The sequence below is a fragment of the Dermochelys coriacea genome, chromosome 17, assembly GCF_009764565.3.
Source record: "Dermochelys coriacea isolate rDerCor1 chromosome 17, rDerCor1.pri.v4, whole genome shotgun sequence".
Taxonomy (NCBI): domain Eukaryota; kingdom Metazoa; phylum Chordata; order Testudines; family Dermochelyidae; genus Dermochelys; species Dermochelys coriacea.
The window spans coordinates 22577973-22601495 of record NC_050084.1 but is presented as its reverse complement, the minus strand read 5'-3'; the positions used below and the strand labels follow the sequence as shown (position 1 = coordinate 22601495).

General features: G+C 55.6%; 1 protein-coding gene across 1 annotated transcript; it reads right to left on the bottom strand.

Annotated features, from left to right (window-relative positions):
- Nucleotides 1–19630: 19630 nt before the first annotated feature.
- Nucleotides 19631–22243, bottom strand: FZD9 (frizzled class receptor 9). The gene has a single exon (XM_038375696.2). It carries the CDS (start codon nt 21846–21848, stop codon nt 20097–20099), a length of 1752 nt encoding a protein of 583 aa, XP_038231624.1. The 5' UTR covers nt 21849–22243; the 3' UTR covers nt 19631–20096.
- Between the last annotated feature and the right edge of the window lie 1280 nt (nt 22244–23523).

Genomic DNA, 23523 nt, shown 5'->3' with positions numbered 1-23523 from the left:
TGCTAATCGGGCTATTTCCCAGGATATTCCACTTCACTCCATAATTCCTAGTTTTGTGACCTTGGAGCCCCTCCTAAAAAAGATCCGTCCGCCTGCACAGAGTGTTGACCTTCCAAGTACCTGTCACTTGCCCTCCCATCTTTGGTGTTTAGCACTTTATATTTCACACGTTGAATTTCCCCAGACTCTTAAGCATGAATGCTGCTCTTCTCTGTGTTTCTTTCTGTTTTCCGGCGTCTGTGGCATACAGAGAGCCTGGTACCCAGCTCTCAGCTGCTTGCTGAAGACAAAGGAGTATTTCCTTCTAGGAAGATTAGCTGCATGATTCCAGACTGACATTGTTGATGTAATCACAGTCTATCTTAACCAGGAAACATTTACTAAAGAAATGGCTACAAACCATAGATGCAAACACAGCTTGAGTTCCAGCTCTGTCTTCCTTGTTTACCAGGGATCACAAGCTGTCTGGAATGGCTGAATACTATACTGCAAGGAAACACATTACAGCCTCCTGCTTTGGAGTTGAACTAACTCAAGGGAACCTCAGGAACTAGCCTGCTCTGCTTGGGGGGTATCAGACACAGCTGTACTATTCAAGCTGCCTTACAATTCTTACATGGCGAGCTTTCACAGCTGGATCAGACACTACAGAAAGTTGGGCACTGGGACTCCTCTGTGCTGGATGTGGGTACTGGACTGACAGGCTCCCATGCTCTAACATTTCTCTAATACCCTGGGCCCCACAAGGCTCCAACATGACAGCACAAGGCTCACTTGTTACCTATTACAGGCTCAGTATGTGAACTCTCAGCACTGTATCTCTTGGAGGAAGGAACCTCAGATGTCTGATTTCTCTTGGCAAGTGCATGGTGGAACCAGCGTGTTCTCTATCACCACTGCTGAGCTCCCATCCTGTCTCTCCACCTGACACGACGCTGAGCATCTCCCGGCGGGAGCTCCAACCCTGAACTGGCCTTGTCCAGGTGACCTTCCGGTTCCTCTGCCTGTCTCCCCATCGCACGGAACCTGGCTATGCAGGACACAAATGTGAGTCCGAGGGGGCCCTCTCCTTTGGCTCCTGAGCATCAGTGGAGCGTGGCTGAATGGAGTGGCCGCCTTTGGCTAGGAACACTGAGCCTGGGTGGAGGGGGCCCTTTGGCCAGCTGCACAGGTCCACCCACACTGGGCCCAAGACAAGGGAAACTGTGTTGTTAGATTTCAGAGTAGCAGCCGTGTTAGTCTGTATTCGCAAAAAGAAAAGGAGTACTTGTGGCACCTTAGAGACTAACAAATTTATTAGAGCATAAGCTTTCGTGAGCTACAGCTCACTTCATCGGATGCATCAGATGAAGTGAGCTGTAGCTCACGAAAGCTTATACTCTAATAAATTTGTTAGTCTCTAAGGTGCCACAAGTACTCCTTTTCTTTTTGTGTTGTTAGAAAGTCTTGTCCTGGCAGCAGTGGATTGTCATGTGTAGCTGGTTCGTGTGAAAGTAACAGATTCTCTAGCTTCCCAGTGACATGGCCCTGGGGACGTGCAGTGAATGCACTAGTTTGTGTCCCAGTGTGGCTCTCTGCATCTATCCAGCTCACATAGGGCAGCACCTGACCCTGCCAGGGCAAGGGTGTTGGCTGGCATCAAAGGCTCTGTCCTTGTCATTGGATTCAGAGCTTCCTAGCACTTAGAGCCAGAAGGGATCATTCCAGCAGCTAGGCTGGCCTCCTGCATAACACGTCCCACCAGCTACCCCCAGAGCGAGTGCAATAGCTTGCATTTAGCTGACATATCTTCCTGAAAGTCCTCCAGCCCTGAACTGCACACACCAGGCCCTGGAGACTCTGCCTTTCCCTTGGGTGTCTGGTCCGAGGTGACTCACCTCAGTGTGAAAAGTTTGTGCCCTGTTTCTGGTTGGAATTTGCCTGGCTTCACCTTCTGGCCGAGAGGTTTGTTCTGCTTTTCTCTGCTAGGTTTCAGGGATTCATGGATCCCAAGGCCAGACGCGACCTCTGAAATCTGCTAGTCTGACCTCCTGCAAGACCCAGGGCAGAGCCCTGCCCTGAACTAGAGCAGATCTCTTAACAAAGCACACAGCCTTGTGAGGCTGACAATGCATGCTCAGAGTCCCCACTCTCAGGGGTTGTTACTGGCCCCCACGTCCTCCTTCTGCTCCTCCCCTGCATGCGCAAACACCCATCATGCTCCTCCCTCAGGTCAGATGTATAATCCTAGTGCTGTGGGGTAATGGGCCCTGAACTCTGCTCAGCAGCTCCTCTGCACACAGCACACTGCCATGCACATCCCTGACACCCACCAGGCTCAGCCGGAGCTCCCTGCTCCAAGCTGGCTGATGGCTGTTTGTCATGGGTTACTGGCTCACTGGCTCCTACAGCTCTGACCCATGCCTTGTTGTGACAGGATCTGCCCAGGGTGCAGCTTATGGGGATTGCTGTGCCCCCTGAACTCTCTCCAGCCTGGGCTCTCTCTCACAATGCCCTGCTAGTGACCAGCAGCAAACCCCTCCAGGTGCTGTGATCACTCAGCACAACAGCATGTGGAGCCCCCACACCCAGCTAGATTGCATGAATGCTCCCTGAGCCACTCACAAATCACACAGAGAAAGGCACCAGAGCCAAATCCCCTCAGCTCCCAGCACTGTACCCCAGGAATATACCATCTTGCACTGTTCAGGATGGGCAATGCACATTTATAAATTGGTTCACCACTTCATCAATGGAAAGTGGACATACACCAGCCTTTGTCAAACCTGAGCAGATTTGCCCCACACGTCATACAAACTCACTGGTAAAGATAAACAATTAAACAAATGTATTGACTATAAAAGGTAGATTTTAAGTGATATTAAGTGATAGGCAAAAAGTCAGCATGGTTACCAAAAGAAACTAAAATATAAGGTTTCAGAGTAGCAGCCGTGTTAGTCTGTATTCGCAAAAAGAAAAGGAGTACTTGTGGCACCTTAGAGACTAACAAATTTATTAGAGCATAAGCTTTCGTGAGCTACAGCTCACTTCATCGGATGCATTCCGAAAAATGTATAAATAAAATATAAGCACTCAGTCTAAACTCTCAATCCTATTAGAGTGGGCAACATCTAGATAAAGCAGTTTTTCTCACCCCACTGGATATTTCAGTCCTTAATATACAGGTTTGTTCCTTAAACCTGGGCCAATCTCCTGTGTTGGAGTCTTGTCTTTTTCTCAGTGTCTTGGTTGCTTTCAGCATAGGTGGGGGCAGGAGAAGGGCCTAGTATGTGTCCACTCTGTCTGTTTTATACCCTCAGTCCAGGTACTTGGGGAGCACAAGTCCAGGCATGGCTGGGGGGGCGTTGCTGAGTCTCTCCAATCAAGATTGAGCAAGTCCCCTGGAGGGGCTTCATGCCGGTGAGTCATTGCTTTGTAACTCCCTTGCTGGAAAATGGCTGTTGATGGGTTGTTTGACACCCTGCCCGAGTGTTGGTTACTTTCCTTGCTATTGCCTCTGGGGAGCTAATATCTGGGTGATTCCCCAATTTACAGCATGTTTTAGTGACCACCATACAACCCAATTCTCATAACTTCATATACATGAATGATACACATCTATGGATAGAGAAATAACTTTCAGCAAATCATGACCTTTCCCCTGACCTTACAAGGCATGCTTTATACGTGAGCTCATGATTATATGAAAATGAGGAATATGGGGGTTACAGCATGCCAAGGTACAGAATGTCACACTTGTTCCCTTCCGCACTGCATGCCAGGCCCCTTGCTGCTGCAGGGCTACAATGGAGCAGCCGGGAAGCCTGCAGTCTACCCGCCACATGCATGTTAAACCTCTGTAGCCAGGCTGGGCCTGTCAAAGCTGCCTAAGGGATCTGGACACTGATCTCCTGCTAGTTCCTAGTGAGAACGGGGCATCTAAATTCCTTGGGTGGCCCCGGTCTTACTGTTCCCGCCCTTTCATGGAGCAGCAGAAGAAGAATGGATGGGCCAGTGGTTCAGGCGTGTGCCATTCAGTTCCCTGCACTGCCATGCGTGCCCTATGTGGCCTTGGGCCAGTCAGTCAGTTGCTGTGCCTCAGTTCCCCAGCTGTACAGTGGGAGTGAATGGGGGCCATGTCCTGCCTTAGCGGGGGGTGTGAGGCTAATGACTTTGAAGAGTGTGAGGCGCTCAGGTCCTGTGGTGATGGGGGACATGTGAGCGATAGATAGATAGAGGAGGGTGTATGAGGATAGATAGATAGATAGATAGATAGATAGATAGATAGATGGGGCTGCATGGGGATAAATATCTTGACAGATCTATGGTTGGGTATGGATGGGGATGGACGGATCTCTCTGGGCTACCCAGGAGCGCATTGGTTGGGTTCAGTTCAGGCTGATATTAGGGACCCTCGGGTGACAGCTGCATTTGCTCAGGGGGTTGTTTTGAACCCAACAGGATTGTGAGGATGTTACTGTCCCCTTCTGCCCTTCCCAGCTCTCTGGATCTGCAGTGCTGTTCCCCTGTGACCTGGAGAGGAGCAGGGGCTGGTCATCCAGAAACTGGTGCCAAGTGGCTGCAAAGAGGCCCTGCTGCCTCCCTCAGGAATTGTCCCAGTGCAGACCCTCCTTGCCTAGCACAGAGACCCCCCCGCCCAGTGCCGAGACCCCCCCGTGCCGATCCCCCGCCCAGCACAGAACCCCACCACCCAGCACAGAGTCCCCCCCTACCCAGTACAGAGTCCCCTGGCCCAGCGCAGAGACCCCTGGCCCAGTGCACGGCACCCCAGCCCAACACAGAGCCCTCCCGATTCAGTGCACAGCCCCCCTGCCCAGAACAGAACCCCCAGCCCAGCGCCAAGTGCCCCCCCCAAGCCCAGCGCAAAGCCAACGCGCTGCTGCTTCCATTGAGGCCCTGTGCTCTCGGGGACAAGGGGAGGGGGATGACCTGGCCTACTCCTGCCACCAAGTGATTCCCCTTTGCCACAAGCCCCAAGGGGCTCTAGCAGCAGGAGCACAAATTTGGGCAGCCCCCGAGCTGCCTGGCCTTCCCCCTGCCTCAGCAGCTGTAGGACTCAGGGGGGTGGGGGGACGCCTGGCCAGGGTGGCGGTGCTGCTGACAAGGGGCACCACTGGCTCCCCATCCTGTCCTGTTGGGCTCAGCCCTGCTCCTGGGCACCAGCTGCTCGCACCCACCTCCTGGGCCCTGTAGGCTGCCTTGGGCTGAGCCTGCGGGCTCATTGCCAGTGTGGGTCCATAGCACCCAGAGGTGGGCCAGGGTGGGGGTGAGATATGGTTGGCCCCGCAGGGATTCAGCTGGAGACTTCCCCGCATGCTGGGCCTGACTCACTTCTTGTCGGCATCTTGGGAACATATTGGGGGGGGGGGCTGTGGGCTCCAGGCCCGAGGGCTGCTGTGGGCTGGGGGTGGAGTGGGAGGGGGCAGTGCAGTGGGGGACGAGGCTGCGTAAGGAGGGAGACACAGAGCCTTGAATTGGAGGGAGCAGGGGGCAGCCAGGGGGGACACTCAGAGATGGGTGCGTAGTCAGAATGGAGGCTGGGATGAGCTGGGCAGCTGCCTGGGGGTGGACTGGAGGCCAGACAGAGCAGGGCCTGGAATCAGCGTTAAGCCTTGGGACAGAACGCACCTGCCCTCTGCTCTGCACCCTCCGTCCCCTCAGCTGCGTCCCTCTGCCTCCCCCAGTCCAGCTCCCAGTCGCTCTGAGGAACAGCAAAGGGCTCAGTGGCTGTGCACAAGGGCCAGGCTAGGCCCCCAGGCCCATGGGGGTGGGGGAACATCTATCACCCTGGCTCACTCCAAAGGGACCAATTTGAAAGCAGCCTGAAGAAAGGAAGGGGGAGTGGGGAGGGGAGGGGAGGGCAGGGAGACTGGGACACTGCCATGGACATTCTGCCCCCCTCCCTGCTCTTCCACCACTGCTGCCCCCTGGCCATATCCTCCCTGCATCACAGGGCTGTGGGCAGACCTGGGCCACGCCTATCCCCTGGGCAGCAGGGATGTGCTCACCCCAAAGCCAGGCTGCCCAGTGCCAGAGCTGGAGCCCCAGGGAGTGTGGCTGGCAACCTGTGTATTCCCTCGGTTAGCCCACCTCCCACAACCCACCCACAGGTCAGCACTCAGGCCTCAGCACTCACAACACCCCCTGCCAGTGTTTTCCCAAGCAATTGAAATTGGTGGGGGGTGGGTTGAATATACAGGACAAAGGGAGGTGATGGCTGACAAGGATTGAGACCATTATGGGGAAGGTGGACTGTATGGCACCATAGTAAAAAATGTTTCACAACCATTTTATTAGATTTAACTCATGTTTTAAAATCATCACAGAAATTAAAGTTGGCTACTCAAGCCTACTATGAAGCATTACATGGTACATCTGCATCCTTTTTGGTTTCTTCTTGTAAGTTTGCACAACTCTTTGGTGTCTTCTTGTGTGTCCGGTCCTGCCAGTCCTTCATGATATGCTGATGATCAGGCAGAAGACGACTTCTTTCAAAACACAAAATTCTATTCAATGAGGAAAAAGAATGCTCAGCTGTAGCTGTTGTGACTGGGAGTAGCAAGAAATGAATTCCTACTTCTTTCATCCCAGGAAACAGCACAAAGATCGGGTCAAACTAGTAGGGATGATAAAAAAGAAGTTGAAGTTAAATCTTCATTCGTTCATTGTATGATATTCCACTCTGTGTTCAAATTCTCTATTCTGCCCTGATGACATGGCAGCCCCATTGCTGGCAGTGCCTCACTCTATTCAACTGTCATGTTTTTTAAGACAGGATCTGTAGAAGCTACATGGAGGTTGAGTAGAATCCAGAAATCGCTATTGTAGATTTGTAAGAATCCAGTCTGTGTACTTTTTCAGCTGGCTTAACAAGCACTTCTTGTCCTCTTCACTTAAGGAGTCAATAAGTGCCTTAATTAGTCAACTTCTGGACTGAAGTCTTTACTTCTTCCAGTACGTTTTCAATGGACAGCTCTCTGATTGATCCAAGTGTAACTTCTATTGATGGAGAAAGATCTATTACTGCTGTAGCAGATGCCTGGATGACATTGTTTAATGACCCAAGTGGTTTCAACAGAAGACTTACGAGAGAGAATGGCAATAGTCTTCTCTGAACTTAGTAGCAAAAGTAATCCGCCAGCCTCACTACTTAGATCCGTCCCATCTTGTTAGATACTTTCCAAAGCCAATAATAATGGTTGCAGTAATTTTAAGACAACAGCCAAGAACTGCTCATGAGAAAGCCAGCAGGTTTTCCTAGGTTGGACTAATTTGAACTTCAGTCCCAGTGTATCTTCTATTTGTTTCCAAGATGTTCAGTCCTTTTGGACTCTTGCTGAAAAAAGAGTATAACAAAGCAATTACATTTATGGCTTTTTAATATCTTTTAAAGATTCTGCAGCTAGTACTAGCATTAGTTGAGGTAGATGGCCTCTGCAGTGTGTATAGGAGAGATTAGAGTTATACTTTGTTCTGAAAAGAGAAAAGGAGTACTTGTGGCACCTTAGAGACTAACAAATTTATTTGAGCATAAGCTTTCGTGAGCTACAGCTCACTTCATCGGATGCTCACAAAAGCTTATGCTCAAATAAATTTGTTTGTCTCTAAGGTGCCACAAGTACTCCTTTTCTTTTTGCGAATACAGACTAACACGGCTGCTACTCTGAAACTTTTCTCTGAGCAAAGCTTGTACTCCACTATGTCTCCCAGAGTGAGAGCTCCATCAGCTCCATCAAATGCACAAGCAGCCATCTGTTTGGGGTTCAATTGACAAGCATTTAACTCTTCTAAGATGTCACAGATGCAGCCGATGTGTCTTCTATAACCTGAACATCTAGAATGCGTCTACTGGCCTAACCCTGACATCAAGATAACGTACGCAATGACTTAATACTTGATGCCTATTTGCATCAGTGCATTCATCAGCCATGTATGCACATTTTTGAATATGGTGAGAGAGTCTTTCACTTTTTCAACTGCTGAGTCTTTCACTGTTGCACTGCATGCTTCAAGCCAGTCAGCTAGGTTTTTTCAGAAAGACAACAAGCATTTACCAGTGTTGTTCGAAACCAGTGTCCAACTTCAGGATTAACAAGTGACAATACACTTAACACTGGCCCTCAGTTTGTAGTGTGCGGTGTCTCTTGCTTAAATAGAAAGTAGGATTCAACAGCTATGTTGGGTCACATAAACTGAGTTGTGTCTCCAGCATTCTTAACAGCCTCATTAAGTTCTTCTAAAATTGGCTTTGAGAGTGACTGGCTTATAAGGCTTTCTGCATGTCAATGCAGTCCAGAGGCTTGATGTTTTGCAGCCTTTTCATATAGGTTGCCAGTATTGGCTTAGCTGATCAGTCTGGCAAACCAAGCTCCTCCACTTTTACTGTATAAAAACATGATACGCCCACATCTTGAATACTGTGTGCAGTTCTGGTCGCCCCCATCTCAAAAAAGATATAATGGAATTGGAAAAGGTTCAGAAAAGGGCAACAAAAATGATGAGGGGCATGGAACGGCTTCTGTACGAAGAGAGATTAATAAGACTGGGACTTTTCAGCTTGGAAAAGAGACGACTAAGGGGGGATATGATAGAGGTCTATAAAATCTTGACTTGTGTGGAGAAAAGGAATCAGGAAGTGTCATTACCCCTTCACTTAACACAAGAACGAGGGGTCACCCCATGAAATTAATAGGCAGCAAGTTTAAAACAAACAAAAGGAAGTATTTCTTCACACAACGCACAGTCACCAGTGGAACTTTTTGCCAGGGAGGTTTTGAAGGCCAAGACTATAACAGGGTATGAAAAAGAACTAGATAAGTTCCTGGAGGATAGGTCCATCAATGGCTATTAGCCAGGATGGGCAATGATGCAACACCATGCTCTGAGTGTCCCTAGTCTCTGTTCACCAGAAGCTGGGAATGGGTGACAGGGGATGGATCACTCAATGATTCCCACTTCTGTTCATTCCCTCTGAAGCACCTGGTATAGCCACTGTTGGAAGACAAAAAAGAAAAGGAGTACTTGTGGCACCTTAGAGACTAACAAATTTATTTGAGCATAAGCTTTCGTGAGCTACAGCTCACTTCATCGGATGCATTCGGTGGAAAATACAGTGGGGAGAGTTATATACACACACAGAGAACATGAAACAATGGGTGTTACCATATACACTGCAACAAGCGTGATCAGGTAAGGTGAGCCATCACCAGCCGCGGGGGGGGGGGGGGGAGGAGGAAAACCTTTCATGGTGACAAGCAAGGTAGGCCATTTCCAGCAGTTAACAAGAATATCTGAGGTACAGTGGGGGGGGGGAAGAAATAACATGGGGAAATAGTTTTACTTTATGTAATGACTCATCCACTCCCAGTCTATTCAAGCCTAAATTAATTGTATCCAGTTTGCAAATTAATTCCAATTCAGCAGTCTCTCGTTGGAGTCTGTTTCTGAAGTTTTTTTGTTGAAGGATAGCCACTCTCAGGTCTGTAATTGTGTGACCGGAGAGATTGAAGTGTTCTCCGACTGGTTTTTAAATGTTATAATTCTTGACGTCTGATTTGTGTCCATTTATTCTTTTACGTAGAGACTGTCCAGTTTGACCAAGGCAGGGGGCATTGCTGGCACATGATGGCATATATCAAATTGGTAGATGCGCAGGTGAACAGATCCTGGGAGACAGGCCAGTCCTTGCTTACAGACAGCCCCCCAACCTGAAGCAAATACTCACCAGCAACCACACACCACACAACAGAACCACTAACCCAGGAACCTATCCTTGCAACAAAGCCCGTTGCCAACTCTGTCCACATATCTATTCAGGGGACACCATCATAGGGCCTAATCACATCAGCCACACTATCAGAGGCTCTTTCACCTTCCACTAAGGCCAGCTGAAGTGGATGCAAATTAGCTCATTCGGTGATTTGCATAAAATGTGGAAGGGCACACAGCCCAGCAGCTCTGAGACCACAGCCAAGAAGGGCCCTATTGGGCACCCGGTGCAGCAGAGAGAGCTGGCCAAGGAAAGGCCCCTCTCTGCCACCCAGTGCAATGGGGGCAGGTTGGGTGGAGGGCTCAGGCCACAGCCAGCATGGCAGGAGCTGTCCGGGGGGATCAACAATCCAGAGCACTTGGGCTCTCACAGGGCAGACATTGCTAGGACGATTCCGCTGTGAATCGATGTGCGCTGCGTCTTCCCCTCCCCCCAAGATACACATGCCCCCACTAGTACACTGCATGCCCCCCCCCATACACCCGGCGATGCACTCACACGCTCTCATACACCTTTAGACACACACAGACACCTGCTCTGGGACATGTGTGCACACACCTCTATCTGCATATACCCTGACACACCAACAAACACACACAATCTTACACACAGAGACACCCCCCTCCATGCCAGACAAACATCAGGCCTGCCAAGATACACCCATGCAGTTGACACAAAACCACACAGCTACACACACATGTACAGATGCACACAAACCCTGCACACTGCACACACATATGCACACACACAAAAATGGAGTGCAGAAACAGTGAACTGGGCTCTAAACCTTGCTGAGGAGCTGCCTCTTATCTCCCGCCTTCAAAGCCGAGCCCCTAGTGCTGTAGCGGCTCTGGGTTGGATTAATGTTCCAAATGAAGATCTCCAAGGAGCGCGGCTCCCCACTTGGGCCTGAACGCACCAGCTCCCAGGGGAGGGGGAGGCAGATGTTTTATCAGATCGCTCTCTCAACTTCTTCTGAAGACAGGGAGCCCCAAAGGGGCTGGGGGGCAGATTAAAGGCGCTCACAACATCAATCACGTCAGATTGAATCGAGTGAGCAAAGGAGCTTCCATGCTCAGATCTGCAGGGCTGGGGCTGCGGTGTCAGGCGAGCAGCAGAAATGCTTAACCCTTTGGCTGGTGCAGCTGCCAAAGCAGCTTCCATGGGGTCTTGACCGCCCACGAGAATCAGGCCTCTGCCAAGCATCAGCCTCGAGCCCCCACACTGCACCAATACGACCCTGAGCAGCATCCAACATAACTGCTGTCCCCATGCGGAGACAGCAAAATCAGCAGCATTGCATGGCTCCTTGCCCCCCTAGGGTCCTTCTGGGGGGCTCTGGGCACAGGCCCTGGTCCTGCAGGGGCATGGAGGACCCAATCCCTCATGCTGATGGAGGCTGAGCATGGATCCCAGCGCTCTGGGTGTTGGGCAAGAGCCCCACTGCTACTGGAGCCCTATCCCTCTAGTCAGGAATGGATTGGGGGGGCTCTGGTAGCTGCAGTGTGTGGGGGACTGGAGCGGCCAGGGGCTGTTCACTTCGGCCCCTGGGGGCTGGGAGTGGTGACCCTTTGCAAAGCCCCCCATGCAAACCCACTCCTGCAAGTGGCCCCTTGCAGGCAGAGAGGTGCCAGCTGCTAGAGTCCCAGTGAGGCAGCCTTGTCTGCACTGAGGCTCTCGTGTCTGGTCTCCTCAAAGACGGGCCCTTGCCCTGGCTTGCTTAGTAGGATGGCTTTCCCTAGAGCCTGCGACAGGGCAGCATTGCTGAGCAAGAGGCAGAGATCGCAGCCCCTCGGCCAGCGTCAGCCCGACTATGCCTCATGAGGCCTGAGGCAGTAACTAGCACCACTGGAGGATGGGCGGAGTGGGCCGGGCAATGGGTAGAAGAGGGTCCAGCCTTGCTGCACTGATCCATGTTCTGAGGAAAACTCACAGTCCTGGAGCACGGGGCTGCAATTCTCAGCAAAGGCTACGAACCTCCCGGGGGGATGCGGCCCCATGCTTACACCCTCCTAGGGGTGGTTTTCCTGCTACTCCCCCCCGCCAACTGCACCCCGCTGAGCGTGTCAGTGACTCCCCAGATGGAGGCTCCCCATGTTAATGTGCCACTGAGACCCGTTTCAGCAACCATGTAGATGGAGCGAGGCTCCTGTACGGCCATGCCTGACTCCCCTGAGCATGGCCCAAGGCTGCCCTTGGCACTGCGGCCCCCTGCCCCCAGTGGGATCTGGCCCCTGGCGTGGCAGAGCGTGGGATGCTGGCAGAGTGAAATTGGGTCACTTTCAAACACTGAGTGAAAAGGAGTTTTATTTACTGCCCCCCCAAGGCTCTGCCTACTGCCTGGGCTTTAACAACAGCGTTTCCCTGTTAGCTGAGCTATTTCTCTCTTCTTGCTGCCTCGGTGTGAGACCCGCCCTAACCAGCAGAGTAGTGTGACGGATTCTTCTGGGGAGAGAGCGCCAGAGATTCAGCACCCAGCTCTGTCTAAGCCGCTCAGCACACCAGGCTCAGCAGAGCAGAGTGCTCCCCCTCTGACCTCTGCCAGCCCTAGTGATCACAGCCGGCTGCAGCATTCAGACACAGGTGTGGTTTGTACATTCGTTAAGTCCAGCTTCATTCCTACATGGCCCCTGTTATCGTGGTGTCCGACACCACAAATCTTGCTGAGGACGTGTCTGCACCGAAACCCTGCACCAGTTTGCCCTTAAGTTGTTTTTTAACCCAGCTTAAGTAAATCAGTCCAACCTGAGTGGCCTTTCCGTTGAAGAATGGCATTTTAAATAGACTCAAGCTAAACCCACCTAACTTGCTCTTAAACTGAACTAAGAACGTCTATATGGGGATGGCACTGGTTTAATGAAAGTTGTTTAAGTTCACACTGTATGTTAAACTGGTGTGACTTCCTCCTGTCTCCAAGGGCTGTGGCAGCATCCATGCAGGAGGGCAAAGGGCTGAGTTTGGTGGCTGGGCCAACCATGTGCGCTGAGTGGGAGTCTGCTTCACTCAGCCCATGTGGCTCTGCAGGAACTTCCAAGGACTTACCTTGCCTTTACGTGGGAGCAGCTTATGGCTCTTTCTAGGTGCGTTGAAAGACATGGTGAAAAACTCATCCATCTAGATCCCTCCATGGCTCTCCTCACTGCAGTATGTACTAGCACCTTCTGGAGGTGGCTGATTTCAGCCTCCGGAGAGCATTCCCCAGGTCAGGGAGCCTCAACCCCATGGAGACCCAGTGCAGATGAAGGCTGCAGGATCACCTTAGCAGCAGCAGGGTGGAGATATCTCTCCATGACAGAAGCACCAGCAGACATTGCTGCTCCACTGAGTCCCCCATGCTGGCTCAGGATGGGCGAGAGGGACCCCAGCCCTCACATGTGACAAACTGCAGGGATGGGGCACTCGGACCTGGCTGTGGGCTCCTGCAGGTCAGCGATGAGCAAGGTCCGCAGCTGCAAAGAGACTGAGAAGGTGAGGCTCATGCATGTCTGCTCACCCATCGAATCCCGACCTGGCTACCTTGCCCTCAGCATTGCGATACCTGAGCGTGTATCCCGCACAACACCTGTCCTGATCTGACAGGCTTCATTGCAAACTGACTCTCCCAGACATGTGGGTCTGGCATAAGCTGATGAAGGCAACCAATTTGTCTGAACAGCTAGGGAGTTGCCACAACACCTCTGTATTGAGGCAATAAAAGTTCCTCATTAGCTCAGTAAACAGCCTGTCTAGCAGCTGGTATTGGCCGTGTGCCTCTTCCTGGAGTGGGCAGAGTGAAGACTGCCCGGGATGCCACAGCAATCCTGCTCCTTGGGGAGAAAACACTTGCCAGGTGTTGCTGGAGCTGCCTGATGTGATGGAGCAGGGCGGATTGACCTGGGAATATCGCAGGGGAGTTTTACTGGGACTGTCTGCATGGGGGATGGGATAGCGGGGTGGGGGTTCACTGGAGGGACAATACCTGAGCCTGTAACCTGAGCCAGGAGAGGGGTTGGGGCCAGGTGACACCTTTTGCTTGGGGAAGCTGGACAAAGGCTGGTGGAGGAGCCTGGGGGAGGCTGGGTGAGATGGCTGGAGGGGGTTTTGAGTTGGGAGTGGACTGGGAATACGGAGGGAACCCCAAGGCTGGGGTCTAAGCTCCCTGCCCCCCAGAAGGACCTGAATGAGGGGTCCTGGTTGTATCAACAAGCTCTGTTTGGGACTGCGTTCCCGTTGTCCATTAAACCTTCCGTGTTACTGGTTGGCTGAGAGTCACGGGGAATTGCAAGAAGGGGAGCAGGGCCCTGACTCCCCCACATTCCATGACACCTGCGGAGTTGGTCTTGCTGGAGTTTTACCGGGACTAGCCAGAATGGGAATGCCCGTGCTTTCCAGTCTCTGCGCTCTGATCCTGTTCCCTGTGGGAGGGATGAGGATTGTGCCTTAGAAATGCGGTGGCAGCAGCTGATTCCCAAGTGCAGAACCCAGCTGTGAGGACAGGGGCAGGCGCCCCGTGAGGGTGATGCAGCAGCCCAGCACGGGCGTCTGGAGGGCATGGGCAGCCTTCAGGCCCCCTTCCAAGGTGGCGGCTGGGGAGGGCTTGAGTTGGCTCTGCCTGGGCTCTGTAGTCAGCTAACACAGCATGCGTAGAAGATGCCAGAGGCAGCCCTGCCCTTGAGTGGCCTGCAGCTCCCAGCAGGACACCATCAGCTCTGTGGTGATGGGCTCTCTGTTGGGAGTGGGATCATGGGCGGATCCAGGCCTGCTCAAAGCCCCAGGTGCTCCAGGGTGGCTCGAAGCCCCAGGTTGCTAGGTCCTGGGTGGCTGAAAGCCCTTGGCTTTCAGAAGATGGACTTTGACCACTAGGGGACATAACTTAGCCCATGGCCCAGCTCATGGTATTCTTCATCTGTTCCCCACCCTGCCATTCAGCAGGTGTCCTCGCCCTGGCCCACCCCTTTGCGACACGCAGCCCGCATCATTCCTCATATTCCCATGCCCCTCCAGCGTGCCCCACACCCCTCCAGCATCCCCCATCCTCCCATCCCGCTCCATCATCCCCATGTTTCCCATGCCTGCCTTCCCTTGGGGGATGGAACGAGATTCTGCAGGCTGAGGCAGGAAGCCCTTGGCCAAGCCAGACAGCCGGGGACTGTCCCCAGCAGAGCCCACCAGGAATGCCAGAAGCATGCTGCTGCCCTGAGTTAGCAGGCCCAGCAGACCAGCATGTGCCCCCGCCCAGGGCTCACCCGGGCACAGTGGGTGAAAGGCCCATCTTGGGCTCAGCACACATGCAGTGGGAGCCAGACCCTGTTTCCCCGGGGTTCCATTTGTCAGGGCTGAGATGACTATGAGAGGCAGCCAAGCAATGGCGGCCGGGGGGGGGGAGGCGGAAGGGGGGAAGGTGTGTCGAGACTGGTAGCAGACCCTTCTCCTTTGTGCCAGGAGTCCTCCCTTTGCCCGCATGGCCTCCTGTGGGCAACCTGCCAGGTCCCCACGGGAGGAGGCAACCTGAGCCATGTAATAGGAACCAGCCTGTCTGCAGCCTCCCCAGCCTTCACCATGGAGACCATGGGTCCAGCATTCAGCAGCTACTTGGGCTGAGATGCAGCACTGCATGCGAGGCTATGCAGTGAACCCAGCACCCAGTACTGCCACCTCCCCCTCACTGTCTCTCACCTGGGGACCTGCACCACTAATCCCTGGGCCCTCCTGCCTTATCCCTCCTCCTCCAGTTCAGAGCTGGAGAAACCTTCCCCTTTTCAGGGCCCTGAAGCGAGGGCCGAACCCCAGGGGGCTTCCAGAGCAGGAGGAGGGCCTGGCTTTGGCATCTTTTAGCTCTTGTGCTTGCAGCGGATCCTGGCTCCATTCAGCCCCAGATAAGGCTGGCTGCTCAGGGCACTGCCCCACAGTGGCTGGGGCTGGCCAGAGTCCCCCAGCAGCTCCTATGGAGGGGCCACAGTGAATCCCCCTCTGGGGTGCAGCTATCCCAGCTTGTGCCAAGGGTGGATCGGGGCTACTGGGCAATGCCATGGGGTTGCCTAAGAGTGGGCAGGGAGGGCCCCTAGCTGCAGTGCTGGCATGGAGCAGAGGGCCCCCCTGCAGCTAGCATGTTAACGAGCTGATTGATGGGATGGGCCTGTGCAGTGCAGTGAACCATACATGGGAGTTTATCACTGTCATTCTTGCTTGTTCCCATGCTCCTTGGGCCTTAACCACCTGCAGGTACATTAGCACCAGCTGCCTGGGGAGCCTGCCCCAGGCTGGCCCTGCCTAAGGCCCTTTTCCTGCCAGTGAGGGCATGGGTAGCGCCTCGCCCATAGCAGGATGTCCTGCTGTCCTGCAGCTGCTCTTTGTAGCAGGGCTGAGACCCCACAGGCAAGGAGGAGCCCAGTGCTGCAGGGGGTGGAGGGGAAGCTCTCAAGGTGAGTGTGGGGGATGTTCAGGGGCCGACTCCAGGCCTGCTTCCTCCCCCCGCCCTCCACCCCCAGAGCGAGGCAGAGCAGGGCACCCACAGTGCTAGCTTCTGCACTGCCAGAGCTCTCGGAGCTCTGCCCTATGCCCCTCTTCCCCCCACAGGGGGGCAAGATGGAGAGATGGCAGGTGGAAATGCCAACCGGTTGCACTGACCTGTGCACAGAGACCCAAAGCCAGGGGCTGCAGGCACAGAATCTGCTCCAGGTCCTTCTCCTTTGCAGGGTAGCAGCTGGCAGGAGCGCCTGGGAGCATGGTCCTCCTCCCTTAACCCCAGGGGCCGGTCTGAGCCAGGCCCGTGGGCACTAATGCTGATTCCATTAGCTGGGGCTCCTCACTCAGGCCACGCAGGGCCCACTCATGCCCTGAAACAGGCCCCACCTCTGCACCTAGCTACCCACCGATTGGTGCATCCCCCAGACCTTACTCCCCGCTACCCCTGTCCACGGCTGTGCAACTCCCTGCTGACAGAACCTGCACTCTCCCCCCCACCCCCACCCCCCAGAAAAAACCTACAGCATCAGGAGGCCCTACTCAGGGGCTGGCTGGCAGCCCTGCAGCCTCCAGAACGGGACTGTGACCCCAGGAGCCTCCCGGCAGCCCTGGGCCTCTTTCCCAAGGGCACTGCTCTGCGGCAGAGCTGACGTGCCTGGAGGCAGGTGCTGCAGGACCAGCTCCTCCCGCAAGTTCTGCCACAGCCTCCCACCCGTGGCACGTCTCCTACCCCCACAGCCGAGAAGCCAGCCCTGGGCAACCTGCACAGGAGGGTGAGAAGCGCAGCCCGGGCCCTTTCTGGCTTCTTTACAAAGGGACCTTGGAGCTTTGTTCTAAATCACTAGCGTCCGCCCAGCTCCACCAGCCCACTCGAAGGCAGCCAGGTCGGTCTGGTCCTGATGAGGGCTCCCTGCAGTACCTCCCTCCCACCTTCCCCCCAAGGCTTTAGACTCTGTGCCCAAGAGTCCCCCCACCTGCCCATCTTTCCACACTCTTGGCTCTCCACTGGCCATGCTGTGCCTGCTCTCCAGTGCCGTAGAGCCCTGCTGGGGGCCACGCTGGAAAACCGCTCGCTGGGACAAACCCTTGCAGCCGCATTTCTACCCCAGGAGGAAAAGGGCACGAGCTCCTGGCATGTTTAACTCTGGAGATCACCGGAGCACAGGGCACAGCAGAGGCCTTAGACCGCTCCAACGTGGGGCCCAGGGTAGGAATAACTGCACCTTTTGTGCCCCGTGGCCCAGTCTGAGAGCAACCCAAATTCCTTCTGGGAACAAATGCGATGGCCTCAGCATAGGGCCCGGTCCTGCTCCCGCGGCTTCGCTGGGAGTCCTGCGCACCAGGGGCAGAGGATCCAGCCCTTTAACGAGCATGTCCCCGATAGCGAGTGACCTAGCACCAGGAGCGTGCCCAGCCCCAGCCCCATGTTAACACTCTCAGGCAGGCCCAGTGACCCATAGCATCAGGACACAGTCAACCAGCACAGGCGCACACACCAAGCCACAACAATGCGTGCGCATGCACCCCCGGGGACACGGTCACTTGCACCCCCCAAGGCCCAGCTACGTACAGTGCTACATGTGTATGTGAACTGCAAGACAGAGGCACACAGGTGTACATGGACCCACACGGTGTTTGGGCAGCAAATTCCTCACTTGCGGCGAGAAGCCAGCTCCCCTCCCCGTGCCCCATGGCTAGCTCCCTGCCCCCAGGAAGCTCATTGCACCAGCTGAGTTTCTCTCCGGACAATGGGGAAGCCGAGAGGGGACTGTAACCAGATCAGAGGATAAATTAAGCCGCACAAGTTTCCATTCGCCGCACCTCAAAGCCAAGCTGAGCCCCTCCCTGTTCAGGTCCTACTCCCTCAGCCTGCAGCCCACCTCCCCCCTCAGACCCCCAATATTCCCCATTCAGGCTAGGCACACCCCTCCATACTCCCCATCCATTCAGACCCCAAAATCCCCATGTCCCCTTTCCCTCTCCCCCTCACACAACCCCCATCCCTTTTTCAGGCACTGAATACCCCTCTCCCACTGGCTCAGCCCCAGAGCTTCCCTATGGAGCTAAATCCCCCTTCCCATGCTGGCCTGGGGCGTGTGTTGAGGACTTGTTTTGGGGGAAATTGGACAGTGATGTGTTTCCCCTCTGCTGTCGAAGGCCTGGGGCTCCCCCCTGGCACTGAGCTCCGGTGGCGTGAGGTACCAGCACAAATCACCTACGGGGAGCGGAGTGGAAAACATTATTCATGAGCCTGACATTCGGCATGAAAACTGGCCTCCTGCGGCGGGAGGGGGGCGGGTGGAACAGGGTGCCAAAACTAGCACCGGGGAGCCAGGCAGCTACCCCGGCCAAGGGGAGGGGGAAGTGAGCCTCCCCAGGGGGCTGAGTAACCCAGTCCAGCTCCAGGGGAGTGATCGCGTGGCAAAACAAACAGTCCTGGAGTCGGACTGGCCCATGTCACCCCCCCCCCCCCCACACACACACACACACTTGCCTCCCAAATCTGACCTGCTTACAAAACAGCCTCCCACTGCTCATTGGCTGGCAGCTGCAGGATCTCCCCAGGGAGCACATGCTTCCAGAACCCAGTGCTCGCTTGCGGTAAAACTCATGTCAGTGCGAGGAGCCGCAGGGCCAGGCTGGTGCAGGAGCTTGCTGCGGAGGGCCGGCAGGAGCCGCCATGGGCCCTGCCTTTCGTCCAGGGGAGCTGGCCGGGCAGTAGTGATGGCAAAGCAGGGGACCGGGGCAGGAGGAGCTGTGGTCTGAATGATCCCTGGCCTCCTGGCTGTCCATGCATGAAGGGAGCCCGGGATTTTCCTCTGAGCAAGTATAAGACAGCTGGTGTGTAAGCCACATGGCCAGCCTCCGAGGGGAGCTGTGCTGGGACAGCTCCAGCCTTCCGCACTCTGGGGGCTAGGGCTGCCAGGGCTGGGAGAGCAGAGCAGAATGGGCGCAAGGACTGAGCTGTGTGGGGAGCCCAGAACTAGAATAGGAGGGGGGTGGGCTGCAGGTCAGGGCATCAGCAGAAATGTGGGGGGCTCAGGTGTGGGAGAGAAGGGGAGCTGCAGTGTATCGTCAGGCTGTGTGTGCGTGGGCACAATCACCCCACTCAGCAGCACTACTGTCCCCTCTGGCACAAGCAAGGGTCCCCATTAACTTTGCAGCTCACCACCCCACGCCACTCGTCCAGCCCATCGCCCTGACCCCTGCACCGTTCCATTGCCAGCGGGCGCCCGGAGTCCCTCTGCTAACTACCAGCCCCACTTCTAGCGCTCAGCTAGTGCAGCCCCGCCCCCTGCCTAACCCCTTTACCAGCCCAGTTCCATTCAGGTTGGGTGGGAGGGGATGTCGCCCAGCCGGGAGGGGAGTCACCCAACCAGCCCTCAACCCCCACCCCCCAAACAGCGCGAGGCTTGGTTGAAGTAACACATCAGGGTTTATTGTTTCCATTCCTTGCAGCTAATGATTAAAAAAAAAGTTCTAAAATAAATTACAGAATTAAATAACCTCAGGTTGGATTATTCCGCCCCCCAAAACCAAGGGTTAAATCAGTCACTGTGTTTGGCAATAGCAACAAAACAAAACAAACACTCAAGGAAAAGCAGCTACCAGTTTAGCAGGTATCACGGCACCTGGGCCAAGACCCTCTGCCAGGGAGCTCCCATCGGGTCCCTCGGCTCTAATACCCACATGCCAGGGTGCATTCGCCCCCTCACAATTCAACCTCCTCTTTTCCCCACTCCTCTGTTTGGCTCTGCGTGAGCGCCATGCCGCTGGCCAGCCCTGTCCCCCCATGCACTCAGCAGGCCCATTCTCTTCCCTCCTAGTCCCTTACCCGTGAGAGATTCTCTGTGCTGCGTCCGCAGTCAAAGGGAGACCCCTGCTAGACGTGAGTGGGGTGGTCCAGGTAAGGGTCTGTTTTGGTCATGTGTAACATGACCGTAGGGGCTTTGTAATGGCAATGTGCCCCAGTGCAAGTGACCCCGCTACACGGCTTCTCCCTAGTCCTCATGCCCAGTTTTCTGTTGCACAGGCTCTGCCAGGTCTGGAGCGTCTTGGAGCTCCACACCCACACGCCACTGGTGATGCCCACCACCAGCGACATGAAAATCTTTAGCATAAAGACGGCCACGGTGGGTACCGAAGCTTCCAAGGAGCAGTGGGCGCTGCGCCTACTAGGGAAGGCCATGCAGCCATGCTCCAATGCCCTGAGGTTCCAGTAATCCATATTAAGCCGCTCGTAGAAGTAGCAGACGATGACACACGTGGCCGGGACGGTGTAGAGGATGGAGAAGACCCCAATCTTCACCATCAGCTTCTCCAACTTCTCTGTGTTGGTGCCTCCTGTCTTCATGATCTTCCGGATGTGGAAGAGGGCGACAAAGCCCGTGAGGATGAAGGAGGTGCCAATAACCAGGTAGCAGGAGAGTGGGATGAGCACGAACCCTGTCAAGGCACCAACATCCATACTTCCCACGTAACAGAGCCCTGTGAGCTCATCTCCCGCCACCTTCCGCATGGTGAGGATGACGATGGTCTTCATGGCTGGGATGCCCCAGGCGGCCATGTGGAAGTAGCTGCTGTGGGCTTCAATGGCCTCGTGACCCCATTTCTTCCCAGCTGCCAGGAACCAGGTCAAGGTCAGGATAACCCACCAGAGCGAACTGGCCATGCCAAAGTAGTAGAGGATGAGGAAGACAATGGTGCAGCCAGTACTTTCTAGCCCCTCCTGGATAATGTAAAGCTCCCCGTTCTCCCGGTCGCAGGCTATGTTCTCAGCCCCAGCCACCGAGCGAATGATGAAGGCCACTGAGTAGACATTGTAGCACATGGAGAGGAAGATGATGGGCCTCTCTGGGTATTGGAACCGGTGCGGGTCCAGCAGGAAGGTGAGCACCGTGAAGGCTGTGGAGACGAAACACAGTGTTGACCACACTGCCATCCATATGAAGGCAAAATCTTTGTCCTCCCGGGACCAGTACACATCCACCCCAGGGGAGCATTTGGGGGCACAGGAGAGGCTCTTATCCACATACTGGAACTTCTCAGGGTTTTCACATGACCCCAAGCTGTTCGGCCCCCTGCCCTCTCCAGTCCCTGAGGGCCTGGGGCGCGGTGCCACTGGGAGCATGCCCTGTCCCTTCAGAGCATCCCCGGGGGTGGCATTCTCGGGCGCCTCCATGCACAGGGCATTGGGGTCGTTCTTGGTGGGCAGCTTGCTGCAGTCCAGGGACTCCGGCCAGCCAAAGTTGAACTGCTCCATGATGGGCGCGCACTTGTGCCGGGCCTGCTCACACATGGGCTTGCAGGCTGGGATGCTGGTGCTCACCTGGTCCGTGCACATGGGGGCGTAGAGGGAGCAGAGGAAGAAGCGCAAGTGGACGTGGCAGCCGTACTCCACCAGGGGGGCAAACTCATGCAGCTTGATGGCAGCCTCCTGCTGGTTCTCATGCCCCATGTAGTTAGGCATGCGGGTCATGTTGTAACCGATGCCCTGGCACATGGGAATCTCGATGGGCTGGCATCTGGCCTCACGGCCCCGCTCGATGTCGTAGGAGCCGATCTCCAAGGTGGAGCTGGCCACCACCAGCTGGCACAGGAAGGACAAGATGATTTTCAGGCGCAAGGCTGCCATGGCCGGCTCCTGGCACGTCCTGGGCACCCTGCTACCGCCAGGGCTGGGCGCTGCCAGGGCGCTACACAAACGCCCCCATCTCGCCCCAGGCACAGAGGGCACCAGCCAGGCAACCCCCTAGGCGCGTCGCCTCGCCTAGCCCCGGGCTGGGCAGCGCCCCCCAGCCAGTCCCATGGCAGGGGCCGGCTCGCTCGCCCCTCCGCAGCCCGGGTAGCCGGGTCCCTCCCGCGGCACCGAGCCCCAGCCGGCGCCGGCGGCTCAGAGCGGCGCCGAGGGGCAACTCCCCCCACGGGGCGCCCGGCCGCGCCGGGGCTCCATGCGCCGGGCACAGGCGGACGCGCCGGGTCGGGGACCTAGGAGCCGCCGCCGCCGCTCCTGCCTCCGCGGCCGCTGAGCCGCCGCCAGCCCCCGGAGCCGGCTACACCCCCGGGGGGGCGGGCCCGGCCGCCGGGACCTCCCCCAGCGGGCGGGGCGGCGTTAAAGGCGCAGGGGCTGCGGCAGTGCCCGCCCGGGGAGCTCCGCGGGCCGGCTGCGCCTCTGCGCTCCGGCGGGGCTGGGGCTGGGGCTGGGGCTGGGGGCGGACAGCGAGGAGCGAGAGCCCGCTCCGCCGATCGGCCGGGGGCAGCGCCGGAGACCCCCCCCTGGCTCCCCTTTTTACCCCTCCTGGACCCCTGCCCCCCTTAAACTTCCCCTGCACCCCCATTACACCCACCCCTGGTTCCCCTTTTACCCCTCCTGGCCCCCCTTACACCCACCCCTGCATCCCCTTACACCCCTCCTGCCTTCCTGCCCCCTTAAACCTCCCTGCACCTCCCTTACACCCACCCCTGCACCCCTCCTGCCCCCTTAAACCCCCCTTACACCCAACCCCTGCTCCCCCTTTTAGCCCTCCTGGCCCCCCTTACGCCCCCCTGCACCCCCTTACACCCAACCCCTGGTCCCCCTTTTAGCCCTCCTGGCCCCCCCTTACACTCACCCCTGCACCCCCTTACATCCCTCCTGCCTCCCTGCACCCCTGCCCTCTTAAGGCCCCCTGCACCTCCCTTACACCCATCCCTGCACCCCCCTTTTACACCCCTCCTGGCTCCTTGCACCCCTGCCCCCCTGCAGCCCCTTTACACCCAGCCCCTGGCCCCCCCTTACACCCACCCCTGCACCCCCCTTACATCCTGCACCACCCTTATACCACTCCTGGCACCCCTGCCCATACACACACACCCTGCACACCCTGAGAAACACAGAGACACACGCCCTTACGCAAGTCTGAGCCACATACTCTTACTCATACACATACAGCCCAACACTCAGAAGAGTGGCACCCTTACACATGCAAACACACACTTTCTGAGACACACACAGACCCATTCCCTTACACACACAGATACAAATACATCTAGTGACACACGCACACTCATCTATACATAGACCCATGCCTACACACAGATGCACACACATTTGCACACTCATTTGCTCACAGACACACTCACATGGAGACCCACACACACTCACAGATAAGTGGACACACATGTATACACAAACACACACATCCCTTTTCCTCTGGCTGAAGGCATTAATGATGTTTCAATAACTTGAGCAAAAGGCAGGAGATCCCAGGGAATTCTTTACCTGGTAACAGCTGAGGGCTACCCAGAGGGGCATCACCTTGTGAGTGAAA

What these genes read in the sequence shown, in the direction of transcription:
- FZD9 (XM_038375696.2), bottom strand. Translation starts at nt 21,848, where the DNA reads ATGGCAGCCTTGCGCCTGAAAATCATCTTGTCCTTCCTGTGCCAGCTG.